The following is a 27,475-nucleotide window of genomic DNA, read 5'->3' on the forward strand; positions in this document are numbered from 1 at the left end:
CTGGCATCTGTTACCACCAGGCACCAATCGGGGAACGCTAGCGGCATTCCTCGCCGCAGCATACTGTCTGAGAGCCACCACTCCATACTGAGCCGGGCCACAGGGAGCCACGTGAGTCTGCATTGGTAATCCTGAGATATGGGAGACCATCATTGAAGCAGGGAACACTGCAGAGGTCTCATGTGCGCTCTCGCCCATGGCACCACTTCCAAAGTGGCCATCATCGACCCCAACAGCTGGACTATGTCCCAAGCTCGCGGGCGAGGCATCCTCAGGAGCAGACGGACCTGGTTCTGAAGCTTGCACCGCCTTTGCTCTGGTAGAAAGACAAACCCCCAGGCTGTGTCGCACTGGACCCCCAAATATTCTAGAGATTGTGAGGGGGTCAGGTGACCTTTGGCTATATTGACGACCCAGCCCAGAGATTAAAGTACTGCGACCACTCTGGCTGTGACATGATGACTCTTCTGCAGAGTCCGCTCTGATGAGCCAGTCGTCTAGGTACGGGAGAACCCGAATACCCTCTCGCCGGAGAAAGGCAGCTACTACCACCATTACCTTGGAAAAGGTTCGGGGAGCTGTGGCGAGGCCAAAAGGCAAGGCTCGAAACTGGAAATGTTTTCCCATCACCACAAACCGCAGAAAACTCTGGTACGGGGGCCAAATAGGGTGCAAGAAAGCTTTTTTCAGGTCCAGAGAGGTGAGAAACTCTCATGGCTGTACCGCTGCAAGAACGGAGCGCAGGGATTCCATGTGAAAATGCTGCACTCTTAGAGACTTGTTGACTTCTTTTAAGTCTAGGATGGGTCGAAAAGACCCTCCTTTTCGCGGCACAACAAAATAAATGAATAACGGCCAGAACCATTTTCGGCGGGAGGCACCGGGGACCCTGCCCCTAGGTGAATCAAGCCTTGCAAAGTCTCCTCTACTGCCGCCCGTTGACAGCAGAACCGCATCGGGACTCCACAAACACGTCTCTCACCGGGGCATTGAATTCCAATCTGTAACCATCTCTGATCAGGGTCAAAACGCACTGATCCGAGGAAATCTTGGCCCATTCCTTGAGAAAGAGGGGACACCGTCCTCCTATTACAGGAATCGAGGAGAGGGCCGGCGCACCATCATTGAGAGGGTTGCCCTTGAACTCCAGGCCTTGAGCCGGTCGCTGCGGAACGCTTGTCCAAGCGAAAGGAGTTCCTCTGCTGAAAGCGGGCACGTGAAGTAAACCCAGTAGAACACCCCGGGCGGTACCTTCTCTCAGTTCCAGTCCGGGGATAGCAGCTCTCATTAGCCTCCACACGAGGCTCCCCTCCAGGCTCAAACCCCTCCGCTTCTGTGGGGGTCGCGCCATGCGGCGCGTCCAAAATTGCGCCCGCTGCCAGCTCCACTGAGCTGGAAGAAACATCGCTCGCCATGCTCGTGCTGGCTCTGATGTGTGAAGAGCACGATTTACAGAGTCCTGCTGCTGATCTGCACTTACCACAACGGGAACAGCACTTAACAACCTTCGCAGCCATCGCCGAAACACGGCGGAAAATTCAAAATGGCGGATTCGCGCCAAAACTGTCCCGATCGCGGGCCTGAGCTACAAAATGCTCTTACCTCAACAGACCGAATCCCAGAGCTCCGGTCACGCTGCACAATCAGAAGAAAACCTCTTTGCTGGAATCGCAGCACCAAAGCGCAACGCAACTTTTTTTTTTTTTTTTTTTAACGCTGTGAGGAAAGTTAGAGGCAACAGTGATAGAGGCAAATTTCCAACTCCGGAGGATCAGTAGAGTGGGAAAGGCAGGGAAAGCACTAACCAATGTGCCTGCATCCACATGGAAGTGGGAAAGGCAGAGTCAGGGCGAGCCTATGTGCCTGCATCCACATCGGGGGGGGGGGGGGGGGGGGGGGGTAAGGCAGGGAAAGGGCGAACCTATGCGCCTTTAAAGTGGGCAACATCAGCCACAACACCCCTGCTACAACTGGCAAAAGCACAGGAGCCACCCCAGGCAGAATTCTGTAGGAGCTGAAAAAGCTGCATCCACCCTGCTGGGGAGATAGAGAATACTGAAGAGGCAGATGGAGCTAGCTGGCCATGAGGCACTATGGTTTTTCAGTGCTCTCTATCTCCCCCTGCTGGTTGATGGACACAACCCATTCATAATGGATTCATCTGCTTGATGACAAGGAAGCTAAATTTGTCAATTTCAGAAGACAAAATAGGATAAAACTTTGCCATAGCTCTAGCAATTTTCAAACTGGCATCAGGGTTATCCCATTGAGCTATCATAAAGCTTATTCATTGCCTCATGAACATAAAAAGCTGTAGGAGGCTTTTTAGTGCCTGACATAATAGAAGGTTGTACAAAGGGTCCCTGAGACGAGATATTCAAAACCGCCATAATCTTAAAAATTAATAGAGGTAATTCCTCTTTTTAAAAAGCCTGGCAGTTGTGGGATCATCCCCTTCTGCATCAGGGACTTCCTCTTCAGTTAAATCCTGAGGCACTGTATAGTTGGTGGCTATAGAGAAACCCCCCTCAGACCCATTAGGAGAAGGGGAGGGTGTCAAGTCGTCAATGGTAGTAAATGATTCTAATTTGCATTTTTTGAGTAACTGTGCTTCTTGCTGTATCAGCGAAAACTGCCGGCATACTAGGCTGAGCTGACAAACAGAAAAGCCAGATGAAGCAATAAAACTCAGGAGAAAAGGGTAAAGAGTATGTAGTAGTTTCAGAGTCCCTGAGGCCTGACCGAGAGGTATGAAAGGGAGCTGAAACAGCCCACAGATTTGGGAAAGCTGTGAGAGCGGATTCCCTGATGGCCGAAGTAGCATTACAGTTTGAGGCTCAGTCCGCCAAAACTCCAGTCTCCAGAGTTTCTTGGAGTACCAAGCTGGGACTAGGTAGAGCCTCAAATGAGAGGGTTGTCTGACCATATACGAGAATTGCCCTGAGGTTGTTCTTGAGGTAACCACACTGAAAATAGTGCTTCCCTTATTCAGAATGCATAATAAGAGTCAATACTCAATGAGAACAAGAAGGATACCCACGGTGAATTTAGCTCAAAGGTACAAAGCTGCTTTGCTCAGCAGAATGACAATAAGTAGTGCAATATTCCAGTTGTTTTTTTAAACAAGGCAGGAAATAAAATAGAGAAAGGAAAATAGTGGGGAGAGGAAAGGGACCCGACAACACCAGGTTTACACCACCATAAGATCTTTCTAGCACCTCAACTCCTGAACTCAACTGAACCTCCAAAAGAATGGTCAGGAGAAAGTCTCAGAACTGCTATCCGCCTGCTGGAGATAGAGAATGCTGAGTCAGAATGCACAGAATTCTATAAAGCATAGCTGTCACTGTGCTCTCTATCTCCAACTGCTGGTAGATGGGCCACACACATTAGACTGGACTGATTCTTTGGTGACAAAATGGAAGTAAAATATTTACAGTGATATGAAAAGCCAAATTTACTAACCTTAAAAAGTGCATCTTTTAGACTCTGAAGAGTTGTTCCAACCTTTAAATCATTTACAGAACTAAACCAGTCAAGCAATATAGTGTAATCCACATGTCCTCTTTTATGCCACAGTTCTTTTGAATCATCTGGGAGTTTGGCTTCAATCCAGCTAGCTGTGACTCTGCAATATTATTAACATGTTATGTGTATTATTTTAACCAATCCTATATAATAATTCTCACCACCAATGTTCTAATGTGTCTGCCTGTGTCCGTGGCGCCTTCGGAGTTGCTGAGCTAGGCTCCGTAGCCAGGCTGACGTCACTCACAGCTGATTCCCAGGCAGGGGGAGGAGTAGGGCAACACGCGGAGCAAGTGGCAGGGAGTGGCGCATCAAACAACGACCCTCCTCTCCCCTGCCCCCCCTCCAGCCACCCATGTCCGACCCTCCTCTCCCCCTGCAGCCAACCATGTCCAGTGACACTACTCTCCCCCTGCCCCCCCTCCAGCCACCCATGTCCAACGACCCTGCTCTCTCACCTGCCCCTCCTTCATCCACCCAAGTTGTGTAAACAATCTTCGGGGGCAGGCAGGAAAGATCCCCGGTCCTGCCTGCCCGATGCTGACACTCCCCCGCTGCTGGATCGCTGTTCAAAATGGCTGCCGATACTTATAAGGGCGGCCTCCAAGACTTCAACAGAAGTCCCACGAGTCCGCCATTGGAAGTCTCGGCAGCCATTTTGAACAGCGATCCGGCAGCAGGGGAGTGTCAGCGCTAGCGCCAGCAGCGGGCAGGCAGGACCGGATTTGGTTACACAACCTGGGTGGATGAAGGAGGGGCAGGTGAGAGAGCAGGGTCGTTGGACATGGGTGGCCTCAGAGCATAAAAGGGAGGGGGGAGGGGGCACTCACTCTCACATACACTCTCTCTGACACACTATCACACTCTCCATCTCTCTCACACACTCTCTCTCTAACATACACTCCGAGGAAAACCTTGCTAGTGCCCGTTTAATTTCTGACAGAAACAGGTCTGTAAATTATCAATAGGAAGAATTTTGGATTATTATTCCTCAGACTGCGGGAGTTAGCTGGGCTGACTCCCGTGGTCAGCACAGAGCCTGGATATTCAATACTGGGCTGTTTCTGGTGACCGGCATTGAATATCTGGGTGTTTTTTTGACTGGTTTCAAGCCAAAATTCAGCGCTGGCTGGTTAAGTTGAAACCGGCCAAAGATAGGCCTGCTATTTGTGCGGCCAAACTTGTCCTCCAAACTTAGCCAGAGATGCGCTGAATATTAGCAGGTAGCCAGTTATATATGATATAACCAGTTATCCACTAAGCGCTAACCGGCAATATTCAGTGGAAGCCAACCAGCAATCTCCCGCTGAATATTTCCCAGATAGCCGGTTAAGTGCCATTTAACCAGCCAGGAGCCATTCTTGGCCGGTTAAATGGTTTTAAATATCAGGCGGAAAGTGATCACATGAAAGAATCTCTATTCCACACAGGATGCCTTTAGCCCCATTGGAAGAAACATAACAGCACTGAATTTAACTAGGTAATAGGCATTTCAAGTGTACTAAATCAGTTAACCCAAAAGAAGGGCTGATGAAAAGCCTGTTTCAGAAAACTAATGTTCACATTTGTCATATAGGTTTGTTTTACTGATATGGAACTCACTTCACTAATAAAGCAAAGCTGCTCACCTCTCAATAGAAAGCAGGATTAAACCATGCAGACAACTGGATGATGTCAAGTAATGGCACCAGGCCAGAACAGCTCTCAGAATTCATGTAGAAGTGCTCAGATCCCACTCAGTCTGTTAAAACTCAGGGAGATGGCTGGAATTGTGTGTTTACAGAGAACAGCCATTACAGGTAAGAAACTGCTTCTGCTCTCAACAAGTAGAACCAAATTAGGCACACAACTGGACAACTCTCAAGCTCAGGGATGCTCCAGTTACTGCGATAATCCTTGACAGTTGAAAAACTAACTTGTTCTCAACTGATGTGAGAACTGAATAGTTCAGAAAAAGGACTGCTCAGTACTCCTTGACTGAATGCACGATCTCTGGCCTGGACCAAGCAGTGAAGGTATGGTGCAAGGCCCAGGCAGCCGCTTTGCCAAAGCTGGTCAGAGAAGTGGATTTCAAGAAAACTACAATAACTCTGATCTAATGAGACTTGGCTAAAGCAGTGGTGGGCAATCTGTTGACTGCCACTGAATTTTATGTGGCCTACAAAACTACGAGTAGTATATGTAGAAAATGCCATTAACCAGAGTTTGGGTGATTTTAAATACTGTATTTCACAAATATTTTCATAATAGTTTTCTAGCTGTTTGTTTCTAATCATTTTTAATTAAAATTTTTACTCAAAGAAGTCTATGGAGTTCTGTGCATTTCTGGTTCCAACATTTATCTAATGTTGTGGCCCACATGAGGTAGTACCAACATTCATGCAGACCGCTTTGTTTAAAGGTTGCCCACCCCTGGGCTAAAGGACAATCAGCCTGATCACAACAGAACTAAATATAAGATGCTAACCAGTTAGCCACCAGAATGCCACATTTGATGGAATCGAAGATGGCAGCTATCTGGACTGTGTTCTTTCCAGATAAATGAGAGCCCATTTACAGTCCAAAGCACAGAGGTTCTTGTTACACTAGTGAATACAAAGTTTAGAACAAAAAAGCAGGCAATACTATTTCCTCATTGACATGAAAAAGGGCAACTACATTTGCCAAAAATTTTAGAAGGCTTCATAAGCCTACCTTTTTCGAGAGAGATCAAGACAGAGAGAGAGAGATCGAGAGAGACTGAACGAGTACAGGCAGGATGCAAGGGTGAAAGAGAAAACCTCTCATGTATCACCAGGTAACAGCTGAAGCAAAAAAATGCAGCTGCCTTAGGTGCAGCTATAAAGGGTCATTGATATGCTGCTGACAGCACACTTGTTAGTTATGGTTAAGAAGGGAGAGACCCCAATACTTCTGCTGGCACTGTGCAGTGGGATGTTAAAGGCCCGATTTAATAAGCTTTCTTTTTCCATAGGCACAGAATAGGAAAATCCTTAGGAAATCAGGATGTAAAGAAGCTTACAGCTTGGAGGGGGAGGGGGAATTGTGACAAAACAGATCTCAGCAGATACCTCCTAGGTTCAAAGAAAATGCATCTAGGCCTGAGTTAAACCCAAGCAAATGACATATGTGGGTGTCACTGTTTGCTCTCTCTCTCTCTCTCTCACAAATTGGGCAGGCCTCGAAACTGTTTTGTCTATGCCATGGCCCCACAGAGACTTGCACGGGAACAGGGTTCCGCGGAATTCCCACGGAACCCACAGGGATGGAAGCAGTCCTGCGGGGTTCCCTGTGGAAGTGTATGCTGAACTTCTGCCAGCCTCTCACCTACCGAGTACCAAGTTCTTTGAGTGCTGTCTCCTCCTCCTTGCTTTAACAGCACAGATACGTAAAGTCTCCATTAAGGAGGTGGTAGAGATACAAATGGTGACAGAATTCAAAAAGGCGTGGGATACACACTGAGGATCTCTAATTAGAAAACGGAAGTTATTAAAAAAAAAAAAAATCCTAAAATTAAATGGCTGCATGTGTGTGAATGTGTCGAATGATGCTTAGATGGCAACTGCGGCTGTGATTAACTAGGTCCGATACAGGGCAGACTTGTAATGTCTGTCTCTCATATATGGCAATCTGGTTTAGGATGGGCTGGAAAGGGCTTAGACAGCAACTTTAGCGGCTGAAACATGAGGACAGTGCTGGACAGACTTTTACAGTCTTGTGTCCTGCAAATGAGAAGACGACTAGGCTGGAGTGGGCTTCGACGGCAACTCCAGCAGTTGGAACATATGGAGAAGGCCGGGTAGACTTCTATGGTCTACGTTCCAGAATTGCCAAAGAAAGACCACAATCAAGTATATAATATCACGTTCATTCATCATGAATTGATAAGGAGTGTGACTATTGGACAGACTGGATGAACTGTTCAGGTTTTTATCTGCTGTCACTTACTATGATAATATTAATCCTCTCTGCTCCTGCGTTGATGCGCAGACCTCGGCTCTGACAGAGGAACAAGCATCAGATGTCACTTTACTTTCACATACATGTGGCGACCTTAGCACACAGTGCCAGTGAATCAGAGACAAGTCTTACATGTGCACACCAGAGTGTTCCAGTTCCATCTTCTGTTCCACCCTTGCCTGCAGTGCTGCAGCTCGAACCCAAGAGAGAGCCGACCAGAATTTTTTTTTTTTATATGTACCATTAAATTCTTGTGGGACTATGTGGGGACAGGTTCAAGTCTTGTGAGGACGGGTTAAATTCTTGCAGGGATGGGTGGGGATAGGTAAGATTTCTGTCCCCGTACAACTCTACCATAGAGTCAAAGTGGGAACCAACAAAAATTATTAAATAGAAAAGAAAGAAACAGAAAAAGTCAAACCAAATCTTGGCATCCATTTGACAGAATGGGGGGGAGGGGGGAACCTGAGGAGGCTGAGGGGACTGCTGTGCATCCTTGCAACTTTACTTTTGAGGTCCGAGGTCTGGTAGAGCTGTTCTGTTCCAGCACTGTCCAAAGACCTCACACCATTTGCACTCAATTCAATCCTATTTGAAAAATACATTGTTACTTTAGAGCAGAGAAATTCAATGTCTGTCCTCAAATACTGCAAACCAGTCGGGTTTTTAGGATTTCCACAAATGAATTTGCAAGAGATCTATTTGCATGCACTGCTTCATGCATATTCATTGGGGAAATCCCCAAAACCTGACTAGGTTGAGGACTTCAAGGACCAACATTGAATACTTTGCTTTACAGACTGCAAATCACATATTGATACATTAGAAACTGGCTTACATGTACTACCTAGAATTCCGTTCTTATTCTCTTATTACAAATTCATTAAGCAATAGCTGAGAATACCATGCACTACACAAAACTACTGACTTTCCATATAAATGAATATTAGGCATACATTACACTTTGTAGCAAACTGTCTTCATCCCACATGACTGAGGATTTGATAAGTTATACTGATACAGTTCTATAGTTCATTCATACCCAGGCATAATGGCCTCTTCTGGAATACTGACAGAGCTCTGAATATGAGACTCTTGATAATCCTTTATACTGCGAGCATCCATAATGATCACACTTATGCTCTGGTCCTTCATCATAGCAAACAACTTCTCAGCAGTGACTGCTCCTTGGCACTGTACATCTTAAATATGAAAGAGGAAAATAACAAATAAGAGGCAACAGAAATACCTTCTGCCTAGCTAGATACCAGGATACCAACAATTTATTATCAGAAATGGGACATCTCTTATCTGGTGTGAATCCTACAACCTTTATTATGTTATTATAACCACAAAAATTAAGCTTACCAGGAGCACCTAGAAGCCATATCAATTAGCGATATCTTCTGGCTATACACAACAAGGGTCTTTCTAAACACCACAACTTTTTGTAAAGGTTTATTTCTGAAGACATTATCCGAAAGGATTGTTAGACACGTTTACCAAGACTCCTGAGGAAGGCACTTTTAGTGCTTAAACATGGTACCGTGTTGAGTCATCCCTTAATAAATTTTGTATCTTCACTGGATGCCTTTCAACTGTTTTTTTGAAGAGTGATTCTGTTCCCACTCTTTTTCTGCTCCTGTGACTTTTTTCATGGGACACTGTTGTTCTTTCCACTTCTGTGGTTTTGTTCGCATGTGTATGTTGTACACATAACAGGCAATTTTATATCTCTGAAATTCAGAAGCTACTTTGCAGAGTTCCACAGGGGTTTTTATTATCTCCATTGCTTTTCAATCTGTATTTGAGCCCTTTAACTTAGTTATCAAAGGAACTTGTTATTTCCGCCCACTTTTTTTGTGGACGATATCCAACTGATTACTTACGCAGAACCCAAACAGCCAGACCTCACTAGGTTCAGCGATGGTCTGCAGAAAAATGCTTATGATTGGAAGAACATCAGTTGAAGCTGAACCTGTTAATCTGATAACCAAATTTGGATTTTGTCTGTCTACACCTTCTGTAGCGCCACAATTATTAGGCCATATTTGACCCCTTAGCTCTTCTATAAACATTTTAGGTGTTACAAGGATCAAAAGACAGCTGGGAATCTAGTGTATCACCTTGATAACTCAAATGGTTTGGGGCCTTATGCCTCATTAGGTCAGTTTTATTGACACATGATCTGTCTTCTATCTACTTTCTGTATTGCCTCTGAGACAGAAGTAACCTTCTGGAGGTCTCCTGGGGGGGGGGGGGGGGGGGCGGATCCTCGAGTAAATCTTTGATCCCCCAGGCAAGAAAAACTCTGGCTACTAAGTATTAGACATAATAAATGTTTATTCAAATTGTCAAACAAGCCAATCGGTAATTATTGAAATAGTAACAAATAAACTCCCAATACAGTATAATATGTAGCAAATAAAAACAGAGTTTTCCCTGGGAGCTGTCAATATACCCTGATTCATAAAGTTATTTATGGAGATGCTCCGGTCTACATGTCAGACCTTATATTATTGATCTACCACCCAGGAACACTAAAAGATCTTCGCGCACGTTACTAAATCTTCACTTCCATAGCTGCAAAGGACTAAAATATAAATTAATACATACATCCAGTTTTTCCTACATAGGAACTCAGCTTTGGAACGCATTACCACTTGATGTGAAAATAAAATAAGTGACCTAATCAACTTTCAGAAATCACTGAAGACTTATCTCTTCAATAGAACATATCACAATGACCCATCACCTTAACTTTAGTGCATTACAACTTTAACTGTCACTTTATTATTGATCCCGTTATAACTAATGCTTTATCTCATTTGTTATATATATCCTTCTGTAATTATTAATTGTATCTTTACTCTGCTATGGCAATAACCAGGGCGGAATTTTGTAAGCCACATTGAGCCTGCAAATAGGTGGGAAAATGTGGGATACAAATGCAACAAATAAATATGTTCACCTGCTAGTGGACACACTGAGGTTCGCCATCCTCGGTTCTGTTTCCTAAAATACTTTTTTCTTCCTTTCTTCATTATATTAAGTAGAGAGCTGTATATTATAATTACCCTTACTACCTAATGAATATGCATCTTTCCAGAATATTGTTTCCTATGAAGAATCATGTTCCAACAAATTCTATCATTTATTCTCTTAAATAGATAGTTAGGGCCTGTCATGTAAGCTTTCATTAGATAATGAGTAAAGGTTCTCTGTTACTACCCCCACCCTCTTGCTAAGGCTATAATTTTGCTCACACCCACTTCTCCTTTTGATTGTTTATCTGGATACAGCAGATGTCCTTAATCATAGGAGTCTCTGTCTTAGTTGTTGACCAGCAACTTATCGCATGTTAGGATAGGCCAAATGTCAAACCACAGCCTCAGAAAGCTATTTTTCAGAAAAAGCACACGTATAGCTCTCTTGCAACTCTTAAGTCTGCTCCTAGCTCAAGACAATCAAAATAGCTACATTAAAAACTAGAAATATGTATGGTTTGCACCTTTTCATGGCATCTATGATATACACTTCTATGCATAAACTTGTCCATACCCTGATAAGTGGATTGGACTATGCAAATTCTTTGTTTAATGGGTTGCCAAAATATACAACTATCCAGATCCTAGCAATTAAGATTAACTTTGCCCCAGAAGAGGGGTAGGTAGAATTATCATTCAGTGGTAAGCACATCAGCACCAAACTCTCCTATAAGCCACAGGTCCAAAGACTAGTTAGTAAGGAGTTGTACTTGACTTGGTGAAGGTGTAAATGGCAAAAAGGAAAATGTTCTTTTTTTATAGCCATATATTTTAAAATTATATTGGTATCAAATAAAATGCAAAAAAGCAGAATATAACAATCCTTTATCAATACAATGTCCATAAGCTTCTCCACGGTCCTCCCTCCAAGTTTAAAAAAATATTACGATCCCCTAAACAACGCCCCCTCATCCGTCCCTTGAGCAACATACATATATCCATAAAATACCACTTCCTTTGGCATGCCAAACATTATTTTATGCTAAATCTTTTTTTTATTGAAAAATCAATAAACAGCACAATGTCTCATTTTTCAACTGTCTTTACACTTCTTAATCCTAACTTACCCCCCCTCCCTCCCAACCCCTCCAAATCCCTTCCCACCAGATCAGGTTAAATAGCCAAGCGCGTATGATATAGTATACAAAGAGACGACAACACTTTCATGCAAAAGAGCATGAAAATTGAACTATCGTACCAGATAAGAGAAAAAGGCCTTGTGTCTTATAGTCTTCCCTCAATTACAATTCCCTTGCAATAAACTAATGAATACTATCCTTCCCATATTCTCCCACCACAGAACAAAAAAATAAATAAATAAATAAAAAATAAAGACCCCTGTTAGCTGAGGGACACGAACCCTCTACTCCCACTCAAATTTACAACATGTTCAAGATAAGACTCTTAACCCTATATGACTGAGGGAGTCTATATAAGGGTCCCAAATTAACAAGAAAATTTCCTTCCTTTTAAGGGACATACCAACCCATCAACGTTCCATTAACGTAGCATGATGCAACAGTCCCCTCCTTCCCCAGAAAGAAGGTGGATCTGGAACCGTCGCCAAACATTATTTTTATTTTTAATGTTTTATATTTTTATTTTAAAATTACCATGGTGCGGAAGGGAAGTTAATGAAATGGGAGACATTACTGGCGCTGGGGAAAGTGGAAATGAGAGATATGTTTGCCTACAGGCAGGTACAGAATTACATTCAGAGTTTTGCTTTGCAAGATAGGCAGTTCCAGACAGCGACTTTTAGGCTTTTTTGAACCGGTTCAAGATAGGGGGATGTCAATATTCACTCTAAAGAGAGCGTTGGAACAGATACAGGTAAAGCAAGAGAAAAAGGAGATACAACAGCGATGGAGTCGGGACCTAGCTATACCAGAAGCTCTGATAAATATTGACCAATTAGCACGGCGAATGGCATTAGGGTCAGTTACTGCCGAGTTGCGTGAAAGCAATTTTAGGGTGCTGCATAGAGCTTACTTCACGCAAGAACGATTTTTCAAGGCTGAAGGAATAGATTCCCCACTGTGTAGGAAATGCCAGATAGCGGAATTCATATATACATGCGTTGTGGGAATGTGCACCGGTTGAGGCCTTCTGGAGGGAAATGATCTCCTATTTGGAGACTCTGGGAGGCCGACCAATCAGGATGTCACCCATAGGATGGCTGTTAGATAAATATGAGGATTTTGGGCCCCAGGAAAAAACGTTTCAGACAGTTCATTCGGAAGGCCGGGATGTTGGGCAAACGAATTGAGATGGGGGTGTGGATCAGTGATCAAGCTCCTTCATACTGGCATTGGAGGAATAGGTTACATGCATTGCTGTTAGAATTACAATATGCCCACTTGACATTTAAGCGGAAGAAAATGTTTTTGCTTATCTGGGATAAATATCTTCAGTCCTTGCCCCACAGAGCTCACAGCCTTGTGTTAAACTCGTTTTAATGAAAGGGAAGATTGGGTAGAGGAGAATAAGGGGAAAGATAATGAAATGGTGGGGGGGCCTGGTCTACGTCACCTGGAACACACTAACATCTTTAGGGCATCCGGAGGAAACAGGGTCGAACGCACAAGTCAGGGCAGGGCATGGATTTGGGGGGATGGGAGGGAGGAGAATGGGAGAAGACTGAGGAGTGGAAGGGGAAAGGTATCTAAGGTCCAGATGTTTATTTCAGATATTTATTATCACCCCCTACACAGGCAGCAGAGTTTAACTGTAATGAATCTTTCTGGAGAATCTAACTGGGATTTTAGTAATGAGCTGCTATAATAAAAAGAGAACGATCGCTGTTGAATATGGTTGTCAGCAATAGACGGGCTATCCGATTCCAAGCCCTTGGAAATCATTGTGTAATGGCAGAAGTTCTTGATTAGTTTAGTTGGGAGGGGGGATGAGGGGTTAGGGACAAATTAACATAAAAGTTGATGATGGTTTCTAAAAAGAAGTATACTTGATAGAATTTAAGGCGACTGTATTGGATGCATATTAATGTTACTGTTATTATTGAATGTCATCAATAAAAATTGTTGAAACATAAAAAATTACCATGGTGCTCATTTTCAAAGCAGTAAGTTCCATAGGTTATTATATAACTTTGTAAGTCTAGTGCTTTGAAAATACGCCTCTATGTATGTTTTGTATTGTGCTGTCTTTCATCTTGCACATTGTAACTGTGTATGTTTTGTGTTCCCCGCCTTGAGCTGTGGTAAGTATGGGTTATAAATATATTTAAAAAAAAAAAAATCACCATTAGGAAGAAGAAAATTTTAAGGGACCCCCAACTTTTTAGAACTTTTAGTGGCTTACTTTATTTATATGGGCAAATCTCAGCATACAGAAAAATCATTTCAAATCAGTTAAAAAGCAATACTTAGTATTTTGAGCCTGTGAGAGAGCTTGTCTTTGATTACAATTTGACTATCCAAGTGCATCACATTTTTTGTTTTCATCATTTCAAATTAGTCCATAATTTAACCATAAATCAAGAAAAATACATCCGCCAGTGTAAAAAAAAACTAAACAAAGCACGCCCAAGCAAAAATCCAACCTGTACCTAATCTCTCGCCTGAGCCAGACTCAGATACGGAATTTAAAAGAAGGAAACCCAACACCTTTTCAAACTTTGCCTCTACGTTTTATGTTGCTCAGTCCATAGTATAGATCAGCCACATTTGCTGCAACCAGCTCTTCATGGGCAGTGGAGCATGTCTTCCGGAACAAGGCCAAACTGAGTTTAGCCACATTCAGACAATGTACTAAAATCTGTTGATTGGATGGCAAACCTGGGATGCATAAATTAAATAAGAAAGTCCCAATCAATCAATGTATCCTAAATTGGATGGCCTTCCAACGTGTACTAAATGTGAGCCAAGACCACCACATTTTACCAAACTGATCATTTTGACATCTAAAGATTGATAAATTTACACATTGTGTATATCTCCCACAGTCAATTGCTCACACTTTGCCTAATTGGTAAGATGGGCTTTTTTCCAAACCACATTTATATGCCCACCACCATAGAGATCACAATAAATTTCCCAATATATATGGGGTCTCATCCTTCCACATGAACATTCATGTATACAGTGGTGGAAATAAGTATTTGATCCCTTGCTGATTTTGTAAGTTTGCCCACTGACAAAGACATGAGCAGCCCATAATTGAAGGGTAGGTTATTGGTAACAGTGAGAGATAGCACATCACAAATTAAATCCGGAAAATCACATTGTGGAAAGTATATGAATTTATTTGCATTCTGCAGAGGGAAATAAGTATTTGATCCCCCACCAACCAGTAAGAGATCTGGCCCCTACAGACCAGGTAGATGCTCCAAATCAACTCGTTACCTGCATGACAGACAGCTGTCGGCAATGGTCACCTGTATGAAAGACACCTGTCCACAGACTCAGTGAATCAGTCAGACTCTAACCTCTACAAAATGGCCAAGAGCAAGGAGCTGTCTAAGGATGTCAGGGACAAGATCATACACCTGCACAAGGCTGGAATGGGCTACAAAACCATCAGTAAGACGCTGGGCGAGAAGGAGACAACTGTTGGTGCCATAGTAAGAAAATGGAAGAAGTACAAAATGACTGTCAATCGACAAAGATCTGGGGCTCCACGCAAAATCTCACCTCGCGGGGTATCCTTGATCATGAGGAAGGTTAGAAATCAGCCTACAACTACAAGGGGGGAACTTGTCAATGATCTCAAGGCAGCTGGGACCACTGTCACCACGAAAACCATTGGTAACACATTACGACATAACGGATTGCAATCCTGCAGTGCCCGCAAGGTCCCCCTGCTCCGGAAGGCACATGTGACGGCCCGTCTGAAGTTTGCCAGTGAACACCTGGATGATGCCGAGAGTGATTGGGAGAAGGTGCTGTGGTCAGATGAGACAAAAATTGAGCTCTTTGGCATGAACTCAACTCGCCGTGTTTGGAGGAAGAGAAATGCTGCCTATGACCCAAAGAACACCGTCCCCACTGTCAAGCATGGAGGTGGAAATGTTATGTTTTGGGGGTGTTTCTCTGCTAAGGGCACAGGACTACTTCACCGCATCAATGGGAGAATGGATGGGGCCATGTACCGTACAATTCTGAGTGACAACCTCCTTCCCTCCGCCAGGGCCTTAAAAATGGGTCGTGGCTGGGTCTTCCAGCACGACAATGACCCAAAACATACAGCCAAGGCAACAAAGGAGTGGCTCAGGAAGAAGCACATTAGGGTCATGGAGTGGCCTAGCCAGTCACCAGACCTTAATCCCATTGAAAACTTATGGAGGGAGCTGAAGCTGCGAGTTGCCAAGCGACAGCCCAGAACTCTTAATGATTTAGAGATGATCTGCAAAGAGGAGTGGACCAAAATTCCTCCTGACATGTGTGCAAACCTCATCATCAACTACAGAAGACGTCTGACCGCTGTGCTTGCCAACAAGGGTTTTGCCACCAAGTATTAGGTCTTGTTTGCCAGAGGGATTAAATACTTATTTCCCTCTGCAGAATGCAAATAAATTCATATACTTTCCACAATGTGATTTTCCGGATTTAATTTGTGATGTGCTATCTCTCACTGTTACCAATAACCTACCCTTCAATTATGGGCTGCTCATGTCTTTGTCAGTGGGCAAACTTACAAAATCAGCAAGGGATCAAATACTTATTTCCACCACTGTATGTATATTATGTATATATATTTTGGACAACATCCTCCAGCAACAGATTCCATACATGCAGTATATAGAAAAAAAAACCCAAAAACCTTTCTACAACTTGCTTTCAATCTGCTGGTCCTAAATTTTATGAGTATCCTCCTGTTTTTGTATTGGGAAAGTTAAATAACAGTTTCCAATTTAACCTAATTTAACCAGACGGAGCTTCAATCAAATAGTTTCCTATAAAGACGTCACAGCAATAAGGATAAGGAACTCTGTTGTAAATACAGTAAAATAGGATGTCAACTATCAAAAAAAAAAAAGCAAACTTCTGTAACAATTTAAAAAAAACCCCATTAAAATTATGAACTGAAAATAAAAAATGTGTTTTACTTACCATTCCTTGGTTTATCTTTTTCCATTAAATCTTTCTTCTCACCATTAACCTAGGTTTTATAAAAGCAAGAATTTGACAGTACAGAAAAGATGTCAGTCATCATAGCTTAATCTTAAATATGACCCCAGAAATAACAGGGACAAACAAAAATGATTACTAAGAGTTACCAATATATGTCCATTTTATGATTTCTAGGTCATACATTCCAAATATATCTAATGACTTGTTACTCAAAAAATAAAATTTATAAAGATGTTTATCAAACTACTGCCTGTTTAATACAGCTCAAAGCAGTATATAAAACACTCAACGCAAATTTGCTTATCTGCAACAAGTGCTTTTTGTACATAGCAGGATTAATCAAGTAGATGAGTGGGTGACATCAGAGGGCACTGGGATGAACTCAGAGTTAATGTAAAAGTAGTATGTGTGGCCCTGCCCACATCCAGTGATCTACTAAGTTTAAGTTAAAGCTTTGAACCAACTCTTAGGAAGACAGGTAGGATTGTGTGACTCATTAATCCTTCTGTCTATAAAGGATACCTATTACAAGCAAACTCTTTTGCTTTCTCTAGTTGACTAGTAAGTTTCAAATTACGCACACAAGTGTCCCAAGCTCAAAGTGCTCCAGAATGTTAGATGCTTGTTCCAGTAGAATGAACAAGTAGATTAATGATTTGACCAGTTAAGATCCCACTGATGCTCTTTTTGACCTTAGGCAAGTTACTCGGGGCCCTTTTACCAAGCTGTGGGAAAAAGAGCCCTGCACTGGCGGCGGGGACCATTTCCCCGTCGTGCTAAGGCCCTTTTTACCACAGCGGATTAGAAAGCCCCCAGCACACATGGCCATACGGTAAGAGAACTCTTACCAAGTGGCCATGCGACAGGAAGCCCTTACTGCCAGCCACTGAGGTGGTGATAAGGGCTCTCTTGCTAACCCAGTGGTAACCGTGCACAGCGCGGCGCTGCCTGATTACCGCCGTGCAAGCCATTTCCAGGGTTTATTCCCCTGGAAATGGCATGCACTCAGGGCGGGACTACTGCTGGCAGCTGCACTGGGCTGGCGGTAGTTCCGAAAGAGCGGTAAGCCCGGTTGAGCTTACTGCCACTCTGTAAAAGGGCCTCACAGGTAGCTAGCCTTCCAAGGACAAGGAAATCTTGTGCCTTAACCTGCCACTGAAAAGGAATGAGCTAAAAGCTAAACAAAAAAAAAACAAAAAAAAAGAACTTGCTGACATGATGAAACAATAGTTGAGTAGATCACAAAGGCAGATTGCTCAGTACTACTTGACTGAAAGCACTGTGGTCCACGCAGTAACGCAAAATAAAGATGTGAAGCAATTACCAGGGTATTTGCTTTCCAGATGCTCTCTAATGAAGCAAATTTCATTAAAGAAATTGTAGCAGCAGTTGCTCCAATTTGAAGAGGCCTGAATTGAATACAGAATGCCAGCCAACTATCTAGTATTCACTTAGCCACAAGAATACCAAGTCTGGAGGTCAAAGGAGATGAAAATCTGCAAAGACTTTTTTGCCAGTTCTGTTCTCTTAAGGTACTGAGAGACTGTTTACCATTCACAACATGCAGAGGCTTCTCATGCTAGATGAGGATTAGAATAGAAGATGAATAGGTGCAACCACCTTTGACAAGAATTTAGAATAAGTAAGCTTGACTACCTTACCATGATAAAATTCTGTATAATTTATGCAGATAATATTTTTATTGTTTCAATCATCTTTTTCTTGGGGCTGGATGTTCAATTATTGGATTTCATTCTATTCTTGAATGGCACATGGAAAAAGGACTACCTATTAACTTTAAAAAAAATCTGATAATTATATCCCCGACTACAACTTACACCCCATTGGAACAAATTATGTTTGCTGGTCATGTTGTTTTAATTTGAGAGGAGGTTAACTACATGGGAATTATGTTAGATTTAAAAGTAGTTTTAAAGCTCAAGTTTTAAAAGTTAATACACAACGCATTTTTAAAATTACAATCATTTGAAGGCTACTTCATGACCTTGAGCCTAAATTCTAGACAGTCACTCAACTTTTTAGCTATTTCTTATCTTGATTCAAGTAATTTGATATAAGATGAGCTTCCTGAGCTATTATTGGTACAGGAATAAAGGATCATATTATACTCGTTTTACTGTAACTGCACTGGCTTTCAATTAAATTTCGAGTACAATTCAAGATATTTTTCATGATTTTTATAATCCCACATGCTTGAAAATCTAAATTGAAGTACCCCATCCCAAATGTGCCTGCTCAGGATTTATGCTCAAGCCAGCCAGACTTACTGCATTGTCTCTTCATTGGGATGTGCTAGGAAACAATTTACTCATTTACATATACATTCCTTTTTGGCCCCTAAAATTAGCCATTTTCTCGCACTTTCAATGCAATAAGAAATAGCTTTCCATCACTTTCATAAACAGCTTAAGACAAATTTCAGAAGCTTTTGTGAAATATATGGGTGGTTTTAGCTTGTAGAATTTCTGATACGTCTAATTATTAACGTGACATCTTATTTGCTTTCTATTGTTTTTCTATTTGATTATGTATGTTTTTGATAGTGAGATGCTTAGAATTGTCATAGGAAAGTTATAAATTAATAACATGAGAGACCATGTGATGCACTGAGAGGGTGAGACATGTTTTCATGCTGAGGCTCCTGCACCCTCTTAATCACACAGCTTATATTACTGCTTTCCCGTCTTCGTTTTTGCCTGTCTGGGTGTTACTTCAATGGATAAATACTTAGCTGCATCGCAACGTGGAATGGCAGGCAAGGGATCTAGACTGGAGAAGGACAAGCCCCGAACAGCAGACGGTAAGATGGAAGCAACACAACTGCAGGGCGGGCCATCCTTTTCAGCAGAGCAACTATCACAGCTGAAAGCGGCTGTGGAACAAGTGCTTGAACCTAAATTGGAGCGGCTGTCAGATCAACTCTCCAGGTTCGAGACCCTTTTGGCTGACAAGAGTAAATGCAAAGGAGAGCTGGAACAAAGGGTTTCAGTGCTACAGGATGCTTCTCCCCCCTCCATGGAGGCCCTTGGCCACGCTAAAAACTACAGTGCAGGAGCTGACTGCAAAGGTGGACACCTGCGCCAATTTGAGGATTATAGGCTTACCAGATTCTGTGGGGGAGCAAGTTCCGTCATCCATACTAGGAAGCTGGTTAGCCACAGAATTTGCACTATTGGATCATGCAGGACCTTTATGTCTGGAGTGAGCTCACCTACTCCACATGCACTTCTTGTTAAAGCCCATAACTACATCCACAAAGGAGAGTCTATGTGGGATCAGGAAGAAACCAGACATGATGCAGTATGAAGGCCACTCTATAAGAATTCTTCAAGGTTATTGTGCCTCTCTACAGTAAGGCTGGACAACTTGGGGTACGTAAGTGAGAACGCTATTATTCTGTTCTGCCTCCTTTTAAATTCTGGCTAAGCCCTTAGGATGCCCAATTCGCATTGTCTCATGGAACGTATGTGGGATTACCTCCTGTCAAGAGAACCAAAATACTATCAGCTTTGAAAAGACAAAGCAGATGTAGTGTGTCTGCAGAAAACTAGGCTTTCAACAGAAAAGCACCTTAAATTACAGAGCAGGTGGGGGGGGGGGGGTGCTCACCGGCAACGAGGGATCAGGAGGGGGGAGGGTGTGTAGCAGTGCTGCTGCATAAATCTTTGGTATGCCAGACCAAATTATTATTTAAAGACTGTGAGGGTCAATATCTGGGGCTTAGAATCCATCTGCAGGGTCAGGACATTGTGTTGGTTGCTGTTTATGCTCCAGTTACGTCAGATCATACCTTTTACCCACTTTTACTTTCCCTTTGTCAGCAATATTCGAGTATGTTGGTGATAATGGCTGTGATATGAACCTGGTCTATGACCTGGAACTAGATCGTTCCGATCCCCTTAGGACTCTGACCCCTGTGCGCCTCTCAGTCTCAACAGAGGCGGTGGAGTCTCTCAATCAGCCATTGTCTGCAAAAGAATTACAACGGGTCATTCGCACTTTAAAACTTTTTTCTGAACCCGGTTCAGATGGGTTTATGGGCGAATTTTACAAAACCAACTTCTGGGCCCATTGTTAGATTTTTATAACATTGTGGTGGAAGATAGTGGATTTCCTCTTTATGCTAACACTGCCCTTATTAGTCTCACAACGAAACCTGTGCGAGAACCCACCCAGCTGGGGTTTTACCAACCAATTTCCCTGATAAAATGTCAATGTGAAACTTGTCGCGGGTTCTGGCAGATCGTCTGGTGCCTCTACTACCCCAATTGATAGCAGACGATCAGAGCGGCTTTGTGAGGGGGCGCCAGTTGGTGGTCAATGTCTGCAAACTATTACCGATGATGGTACAGAGCCGTGCAATGGGTGCTTCCTACCTGGTGGCGTGCCTAGATGCAGAACGTGCATCTGAATGTGTCCTTTGGCTCTTTTTGTTCACCACTCTGTGCTGGGTTGGCCTCCAGGGATGATATTTGCAGGCAATCTTAATAATGTATTCTTCTCCCCGAGCAGCATTGCTAGTGAATGGCACCAAAGCAGAGGATTTTCCTATCGGTCGAAGTACCCAACAAGGTTGTCCTTTATCCCCGTTATTGTTCCTTATAGCTTTAGAGCCCCTTTTGTGTATGATATTGGCGACAGAAGGAATACGTGGTGCGAAAGTCCAGGGCTACTCCCCTCAAGGTGCTATAGTACGCGAATGATTTACTTTTAATTCTGGATGAGCCTCAATGCTCCCTCTTACAATTACTCCATGTGATTGCTCAATATGGGACACTTTCAGAATTTCAACTTGGAACTTAAACCAAATCTTTGGCACTCCCACTGCCTTCAACTCTTCAAAATGAATGGGTGGGGAACTTTCCATTGAAAGGGCTCCTCAGCAGGTAAAATATTTGGGGATTTACATTCCAGCTGATCTTTCCAGGCTCTATAACAATAACGTGCTCTCCTTGTTAGCTGAGACCAAACGTCTGTTGCAACTCTGAGATGCTTATCCTCTTTCCTTGCTGGGACACATTTCCTTGTTTAATATGATGTTGGTTCCCCACTGGCACTACGTGTTTCAGATGTTATCTTTGTTTTTGAAGAGACAGGAGAAGCATTTGTTGAATAAAGCACTTCAGTGTTTTCTTTGGAAGGGAAGGCGCCCCAGACTTCCTATATTTGTAGTACAGAAACCTCGGGCCCATGGGAGCTTGGGGCTCCTCAATATAAGATAACTATAGCTTATTCCATGAGATATATTCATAACTGGCTTACAGGGACGCAAACATTCTCAGCTACTCACTTAAGAGTCTTCTCTCTCTCCCACGACACATACCAGTTGCTTGTACACACTATTCCAAGCAGAGACTCCGGTGTTGCATCATAATCCACTTCTACTTTCAGCGAGAGCAGCCTGGAGGTGTTTGTGCAAACGTCTATTTTTCTTCTGCAGCCACACCTTATTTGGCCATCTTTCGCAATCCTGATTTCTCTGCGGGCACGACTTCCCCTGTTTTGCACGTTGGAGGAATTTAGGAATACATTATCTGTTTCAACTCTTAAAATGATGAGGGTAAGCTGAAACCATTCGTTGAATTACAGCAAGAACTGTCACTCTCGGATTTCTTTGTGTATTTACAATTGCATCAAGTCACCACATTAGGATGGGGCTAATCTCAGTGAAGATGTGCAAGACACTCAATACAAAATTTACACTGGTACCTCAAACTGTGGTACCCTTGGTACTATCATCACAGTTATCTTTTAGAGACTGTACTGAGAACCTAGATTACAGTAAAATAGCTAATACTTGGCCTGTGGAACTGGCTGTGAAGATGACTGTAGATCAGCTCAAAAAATGGGAATCCAACATTACTCTCCTTTTGTTTGTTTTTGGGAATTGCAATACAAATTTGCTCTACGACTATACATATCTCCCTACAGAGCATTTTGAGCCTCATTTGGCTTAACATGGGAGTGCCCAAAATGTAACTATGATCTTGCCACTTTAATTCACATGTTTTTGGACATGCCCCCTTATCACAAATTTCTGGTCCCAATTATTGTCTATGGTACATGTACAATGGGGACACTGGGTACCTTTGCATCCCTTGGTGTTTTCTGATGTGTACCACCATTCGCTTCCCCCAGGTTTTAAACAATTCCTTCAAAGAGCAATTGTAGTTGGGGAAAATAGTTATTCTGCTGTGTTGGCGAGAGCCCTTTGCGCCCGCTTTTGCAATGTGGCACACCCATTTGAATGATTTACTTAAATTGGAATGTTTTGAGGTCAAGGATATTTCCTCAAGGGCGGAATACGTTTCCAATGATCATGGAAGCATTTTTGGGCAAGCTAACAACCAACTGCATGCAGCAGACTTCTTAACCAGCCATAATTGTGTTTTTGTTTTGTTTTTTAAGCTTCACTTTGGCAGTGGATCATACTCCTCCTCACAGTGGCCACTCATGTTAACTGGCAGTTCGGGATATTGATTGGGGGGAGAGGTGGGTGGGGGGTAGGGCTGTTATGAATCATAAATAATATCTATGTTCTACTTTCACTAGTTTCTGGAGGCTATGACTTGTATCACTTTTTGAATGATTGCAATTAATGAAGATGATTTAAACATAAATTAATAAAATGAATACATGAACAAATGTTATCAACTCAGAACTGCAGATGATGCAGGTTATAAATTTCATACATAATGAAATGAATATATGATTAAGACTTGAAGTTCACCAATTCTTCTAACCGAAGAGATTGCTACTGCTCTTTCAGCAGGGACTGTCATTTTCATGTATGGTGTACAGCGCTGCGTATGCCTTGTAGCGCTATAGAAGTGATAAGCAGTAGTAGTAGTAGTAGTAGCAGCAGCAAAAGCATTTCCCACATTAGGTGCTTCAGAAATCAAGATTCCGTTGACTCAGATGTTTTCATAAGAAATGAATGTACAACATTTAAGTTCCATAAGTCTGGAGGCTTCTGGATTAGTGATTTCACGAGGCATGCTTCTCATGAGTTTAGAAACACTGGAAGCTAGAAATTGATCTAAAGAACACTAAGATTTTTCTTACAGAGGATATCTGTAGTCCAAGCCAGAAAATATGGCAAATGTTGAAGTATGGCATTTGGAGGGCAGCGAAAAGGGTCAAGACTGTTAGTGAAGCATCAGAAGGAAAACCTTGTAGGAAGTTTTCTTACCATCACTAAAAATCTCTGCACTACCCAACAACCCCCACCCAACTGCCCCAACACACTGCAAACTGCCACCCCCCAACTGCCCCAACACCCCACCCCCCAAAAAAAACATCTCCCGCAAACTACTTCAATCAACCCCAGCTACACCACCACCACAGAACAGAGATACACACACACACACACATAAGTACATAAGTAATACCACACTGGGAAAAGACCAAGGGGCCAGCGAGCCCAGCATCCTGTCCATGACAGCGGCCAATCCAGGCCAAGGGCACCTGGCAAGCTTCCAAAAAATGTACAAACATTCTATACATGTTATTCCTGGAATTGTGGATTTTTCCCAAGTCCATTTAGTAGCGGTTTATGGACTAGAGTCCACGCTGAAGCAGTCCTTTGAAATCTCGGGCCTTTCCTTACGGGTGGCTATTTGCAGTTCCTACGCAGCCCGGGCCTGCCTTTCCTGGTTACAGCAGGCGATTGATTAGCCCGAGGGTGGTGCGGGTTCCCTCTCTGAGGTTGGCCTGTGGATGGAGTCTGCCGTGTCCATTTTGGCTGATGCCCTTTATGATCTGGTCAGAGTTTCAGCTAAACAGATGTCTGTGGCGGTTTCAGTCCGCCGCCTTCTTTGGCTACGGTATTGGGCGGCTGTCATGGCCTCGAAACAAAGGCTGGTGAGGTTACATAAGTACATAAGTAATGCCATACTGGGAAAAGACCAAGGGTCCATCGAGCCCAGCATCCTGTCCACGACAGCGGCCAATCCAGGCCAAAGGCACCTGGCAAGCTTCCCAAACGTACAAACATTCTATACATGTTATTCCTGGAACTGTGGATTTTTCCCAAGTCCATTTAGTAGCAGTTTATGGACTTGTCCTTTAGGAAACCGTCCAACCCCTTTTTAAACTCTGCTAAGCTAACTGCCTTCACCACGCTCTCCGGCAACAAATTCCAGAGTTTAATTACGCGTTGGGTGAAGAAAACGTTTCTCCGATTTGTTTTAAATTTACTACACTGTAGTTTCATCGCATGCCCCCTAGTCCTAGTATTTTTGGAAAGCGTGAACAGACGCCTCACATCCACCTGTTCCACTCCACTCATTATTTTATATACCTCTATCATGTCTCCCCTCAGCCGTCTCTTCTCCAAGCTGAAAAGCCCTAGCCTCCTTAGTCTTTCTTCATGGGGAAGTCGTCTCATCCCTGCTATCATTTTAGTCGCCCTTCAGTGCACCTTTTCCAATTCTACTATATCTTTCTTGAGATGCGGCAACCAGAATCGAACACAACACTCAAGGTGCGGTCGCACCATGGAGCGATACAACGGCATTATAACATCCTCAGAGGGGTTGGAAAGAATATCATGCTTTCTCCACTTGTTGAGATTACATTTTATTCAAAATGTGTAAAAAAATTATACTTTCAATAAGCCCAACAACATTATACTTGGTCTTCCAAATACAATCTTCTACAAAATGTGTATGTGCCTGTGAACCTACCACTAGCTATTGATACTGAGGATTGAAAATTTCAATGAATTATCCATCATGACACAAATATCTTTTTTCCTGAGTAATTACTCAAAAAGTGCATGGTATAATTAAAAAATGCACAGTATAAAACAGAGGATCCCTAAACAGAGAGAGGATGGAATCAAAACACAGCTGTGGAGATGTTATGATGAGGTGCTTATTAGACAACTCCAGACGTTGGGAACTAAGGTCAGTGCTGGGCAGACGTCTATGGTCCATGTCCCATAAATGGCAAAAAAAAAAAAAAAAAAAAGATGAAAATCAAGTACACATATTTTATATCACTTCAATATATGTTATGAGTGAGGGTGCTGTGCATCTCCAGGAAGGAGGGAAAGACATCTCAATGTTGAAATTAGCAAGTTATACTGTTAATATTGTTAGTTTACACATATAGCGGGGTCATTTTCAAAACAGAAAAACATCCAAAAAAATGGCACAAAGCAGCAGATGGACTTTTTTTTTTGCAAAATAAGTCCAAATCACTATTTTCAAAACTCAAAACTTTTTAGGACATTTTTCTATGCAAAATTTCAAGGGGGTGAGAGTTGGAGACGTATTTTGGGTGGGACTAGGGTAAGCTTACAATTTTGATGTTTTTCTGTGATAATGGAGCATTATAAAAATGTACAAGACAAAAAAATAGAATTTTTTTTGGCTAGACCTGTTTCAATAACGACTAAGTGCCAAAAGGGTGCCCAAACTGACCACTGGGGGAATAAAAGCATGACCTCCCCTTAACCCCCCAGTGGTCACTGACCACCTTCCACTCTTTCCCCTCCCCCCCCCCAAGAGGTGAAAGTGACAGTGGTTATATGACAGAGTAGCAAGCAGGTCCCTAGAGTAGCCTAGTGGTCAGTGCAGTGGACTGTAGAGAAAGGGACCCAGGCCCATACCCCATTCTAACTGGTGCACTTGTAGTAGAAAATGTAAGCGCCCCAAAACACACAAAATAACTAACGAACCCACATAACAGGTGACACCTGCAGGCATAAGGGCTATTGTAGTGGTGTACCTTGGGTACAGTACATTTTTTGCTATTCCTGGAGGGCTCACCATACAATACAAGGTTATGATGTGATGTGTACTTGTGACATTTTATGTGAAGTTCACTGCAGTGCCCCCTAGGCTGCCCCACTGCTCTGCTGGGATGTCTGTGTGGCCAGTCTAGTAAGACTGCTAGCCCCCAGACATACCAATGGCTTATTTTTGTGCATTTTTCCCTTTGACTTTTTTTGTTTGAAAATGGCCCTTAAAAGAAAGGCTCATTGAGCACAAAACAGTCTAAAATAGGGCAATTTTCAAACCAAAAAGATAGATGTTTTTCTGGTTCAAAAATAACCATGTTTGGCACTGGAGTTTTGGACTTTTGCAAAACAACCAAAATCGGATTTGGACGTCATACTGAAAATGCCCCTCATGTTGTTCAAAGACTGCGTCATATTTGACTGACTGTATGTGGTGGCATGGTGGCAAATTGCTATCCCGTGTTTAATCATGAATGACTGTAACCTGCAGAGAGTGGTGGCTGCAGCTCTAACTTATTGGGCAGACTGGATGGACTGTGCCAGTCTTTGCCATCATTTACCGTTACTCCTAACTCAGGATCAACATTTTGTAGCTGTAGTCGAGATTAATTTTCTCTATATGTATACATTTGCACATGTTCATGTAAGTTTCATCTGTCATTTAGATAGCCAGTCTCCTAGGCGCACAAGATCTGAAATTCTTCCAGTCCTCTGCAACTTTAAATGGCTTTGAATAATTTTGTGTCATCAGCAAATTTGATCACGTCACTCACTGCTCCTTTTTCTACATTATCTCTGTGTTAAACAGCACAATACAGACCCATGGGGTACTTTACTACAGACCCTTTAACCCTACACTCTATTTCCTGCCATAATAGGGTATTGTCTCCTACATTTCCCCGAGGACTCTCTCATAAGGGACGTTGCCAGATTGTCACCTGAAAATCCAAAACACTATATAAATCAACCAGTTAATTTTGTTCATATATTTAACACTTCAAAAAAATGCTAATAAACTAGTAAAGCAACAGTTTACTTTGCCGAAATCATGCCAACTCATATCCATTAAGCCACGTCTA

At 42.8% G+C, this 27,475-nt stretch overlaps 1 protein-coding gene across 4 annotated transcripts in view; it reads right to left on the bottom strand.

Annotated features, from left to right (window-relative positions):
• Positions 1 to 27,475, bottom strand: part of USP8 (ubiquitin specific peptidase 8) — a 121,545-nt gene that overhangs the window by 70,647 nt on the left and 23,423 nt on the right. For all 4 annotated transcript variants that reach the window (XM_030189597.1, XM_030189596.1, XM_030189595.1 and 1 more), the window contains 3 exons: positions 16,607 to 16,655; positions 8,531 to 8,690; positions 3,466 to 3,628 (listed from right to left, as the gene is read on the bottom strand). In XM_030189597.1, the coding sequence (XP_030045457.1) occupies positions 3,466 to 3,628; positions 8,531 to 8,690; positions 16,607 to 16,655 (372 nt within the window). The remainder of the gene's footprint in view (positions 1 to 3,465; positions 3,629 to 8,530; positions 8,691 to 16,606; positions 16,656 to 27,475) is intronic.

The sequence above is a fragment of the Microcaecilia unicolor genome, chromosome 1 (genome assembly GCF_901765095.1).
Source record: "Microcaecilia unicolor chromosome 1, aMicUni1.1, whole genome shotgun sequence".
Lineage (NCBI taxonomy): Eukaryota > Metazoa > Chordata > Amphibia > Gymnophiona > Siphonopidae > Microcaecilia > Microcaecilia unicolor.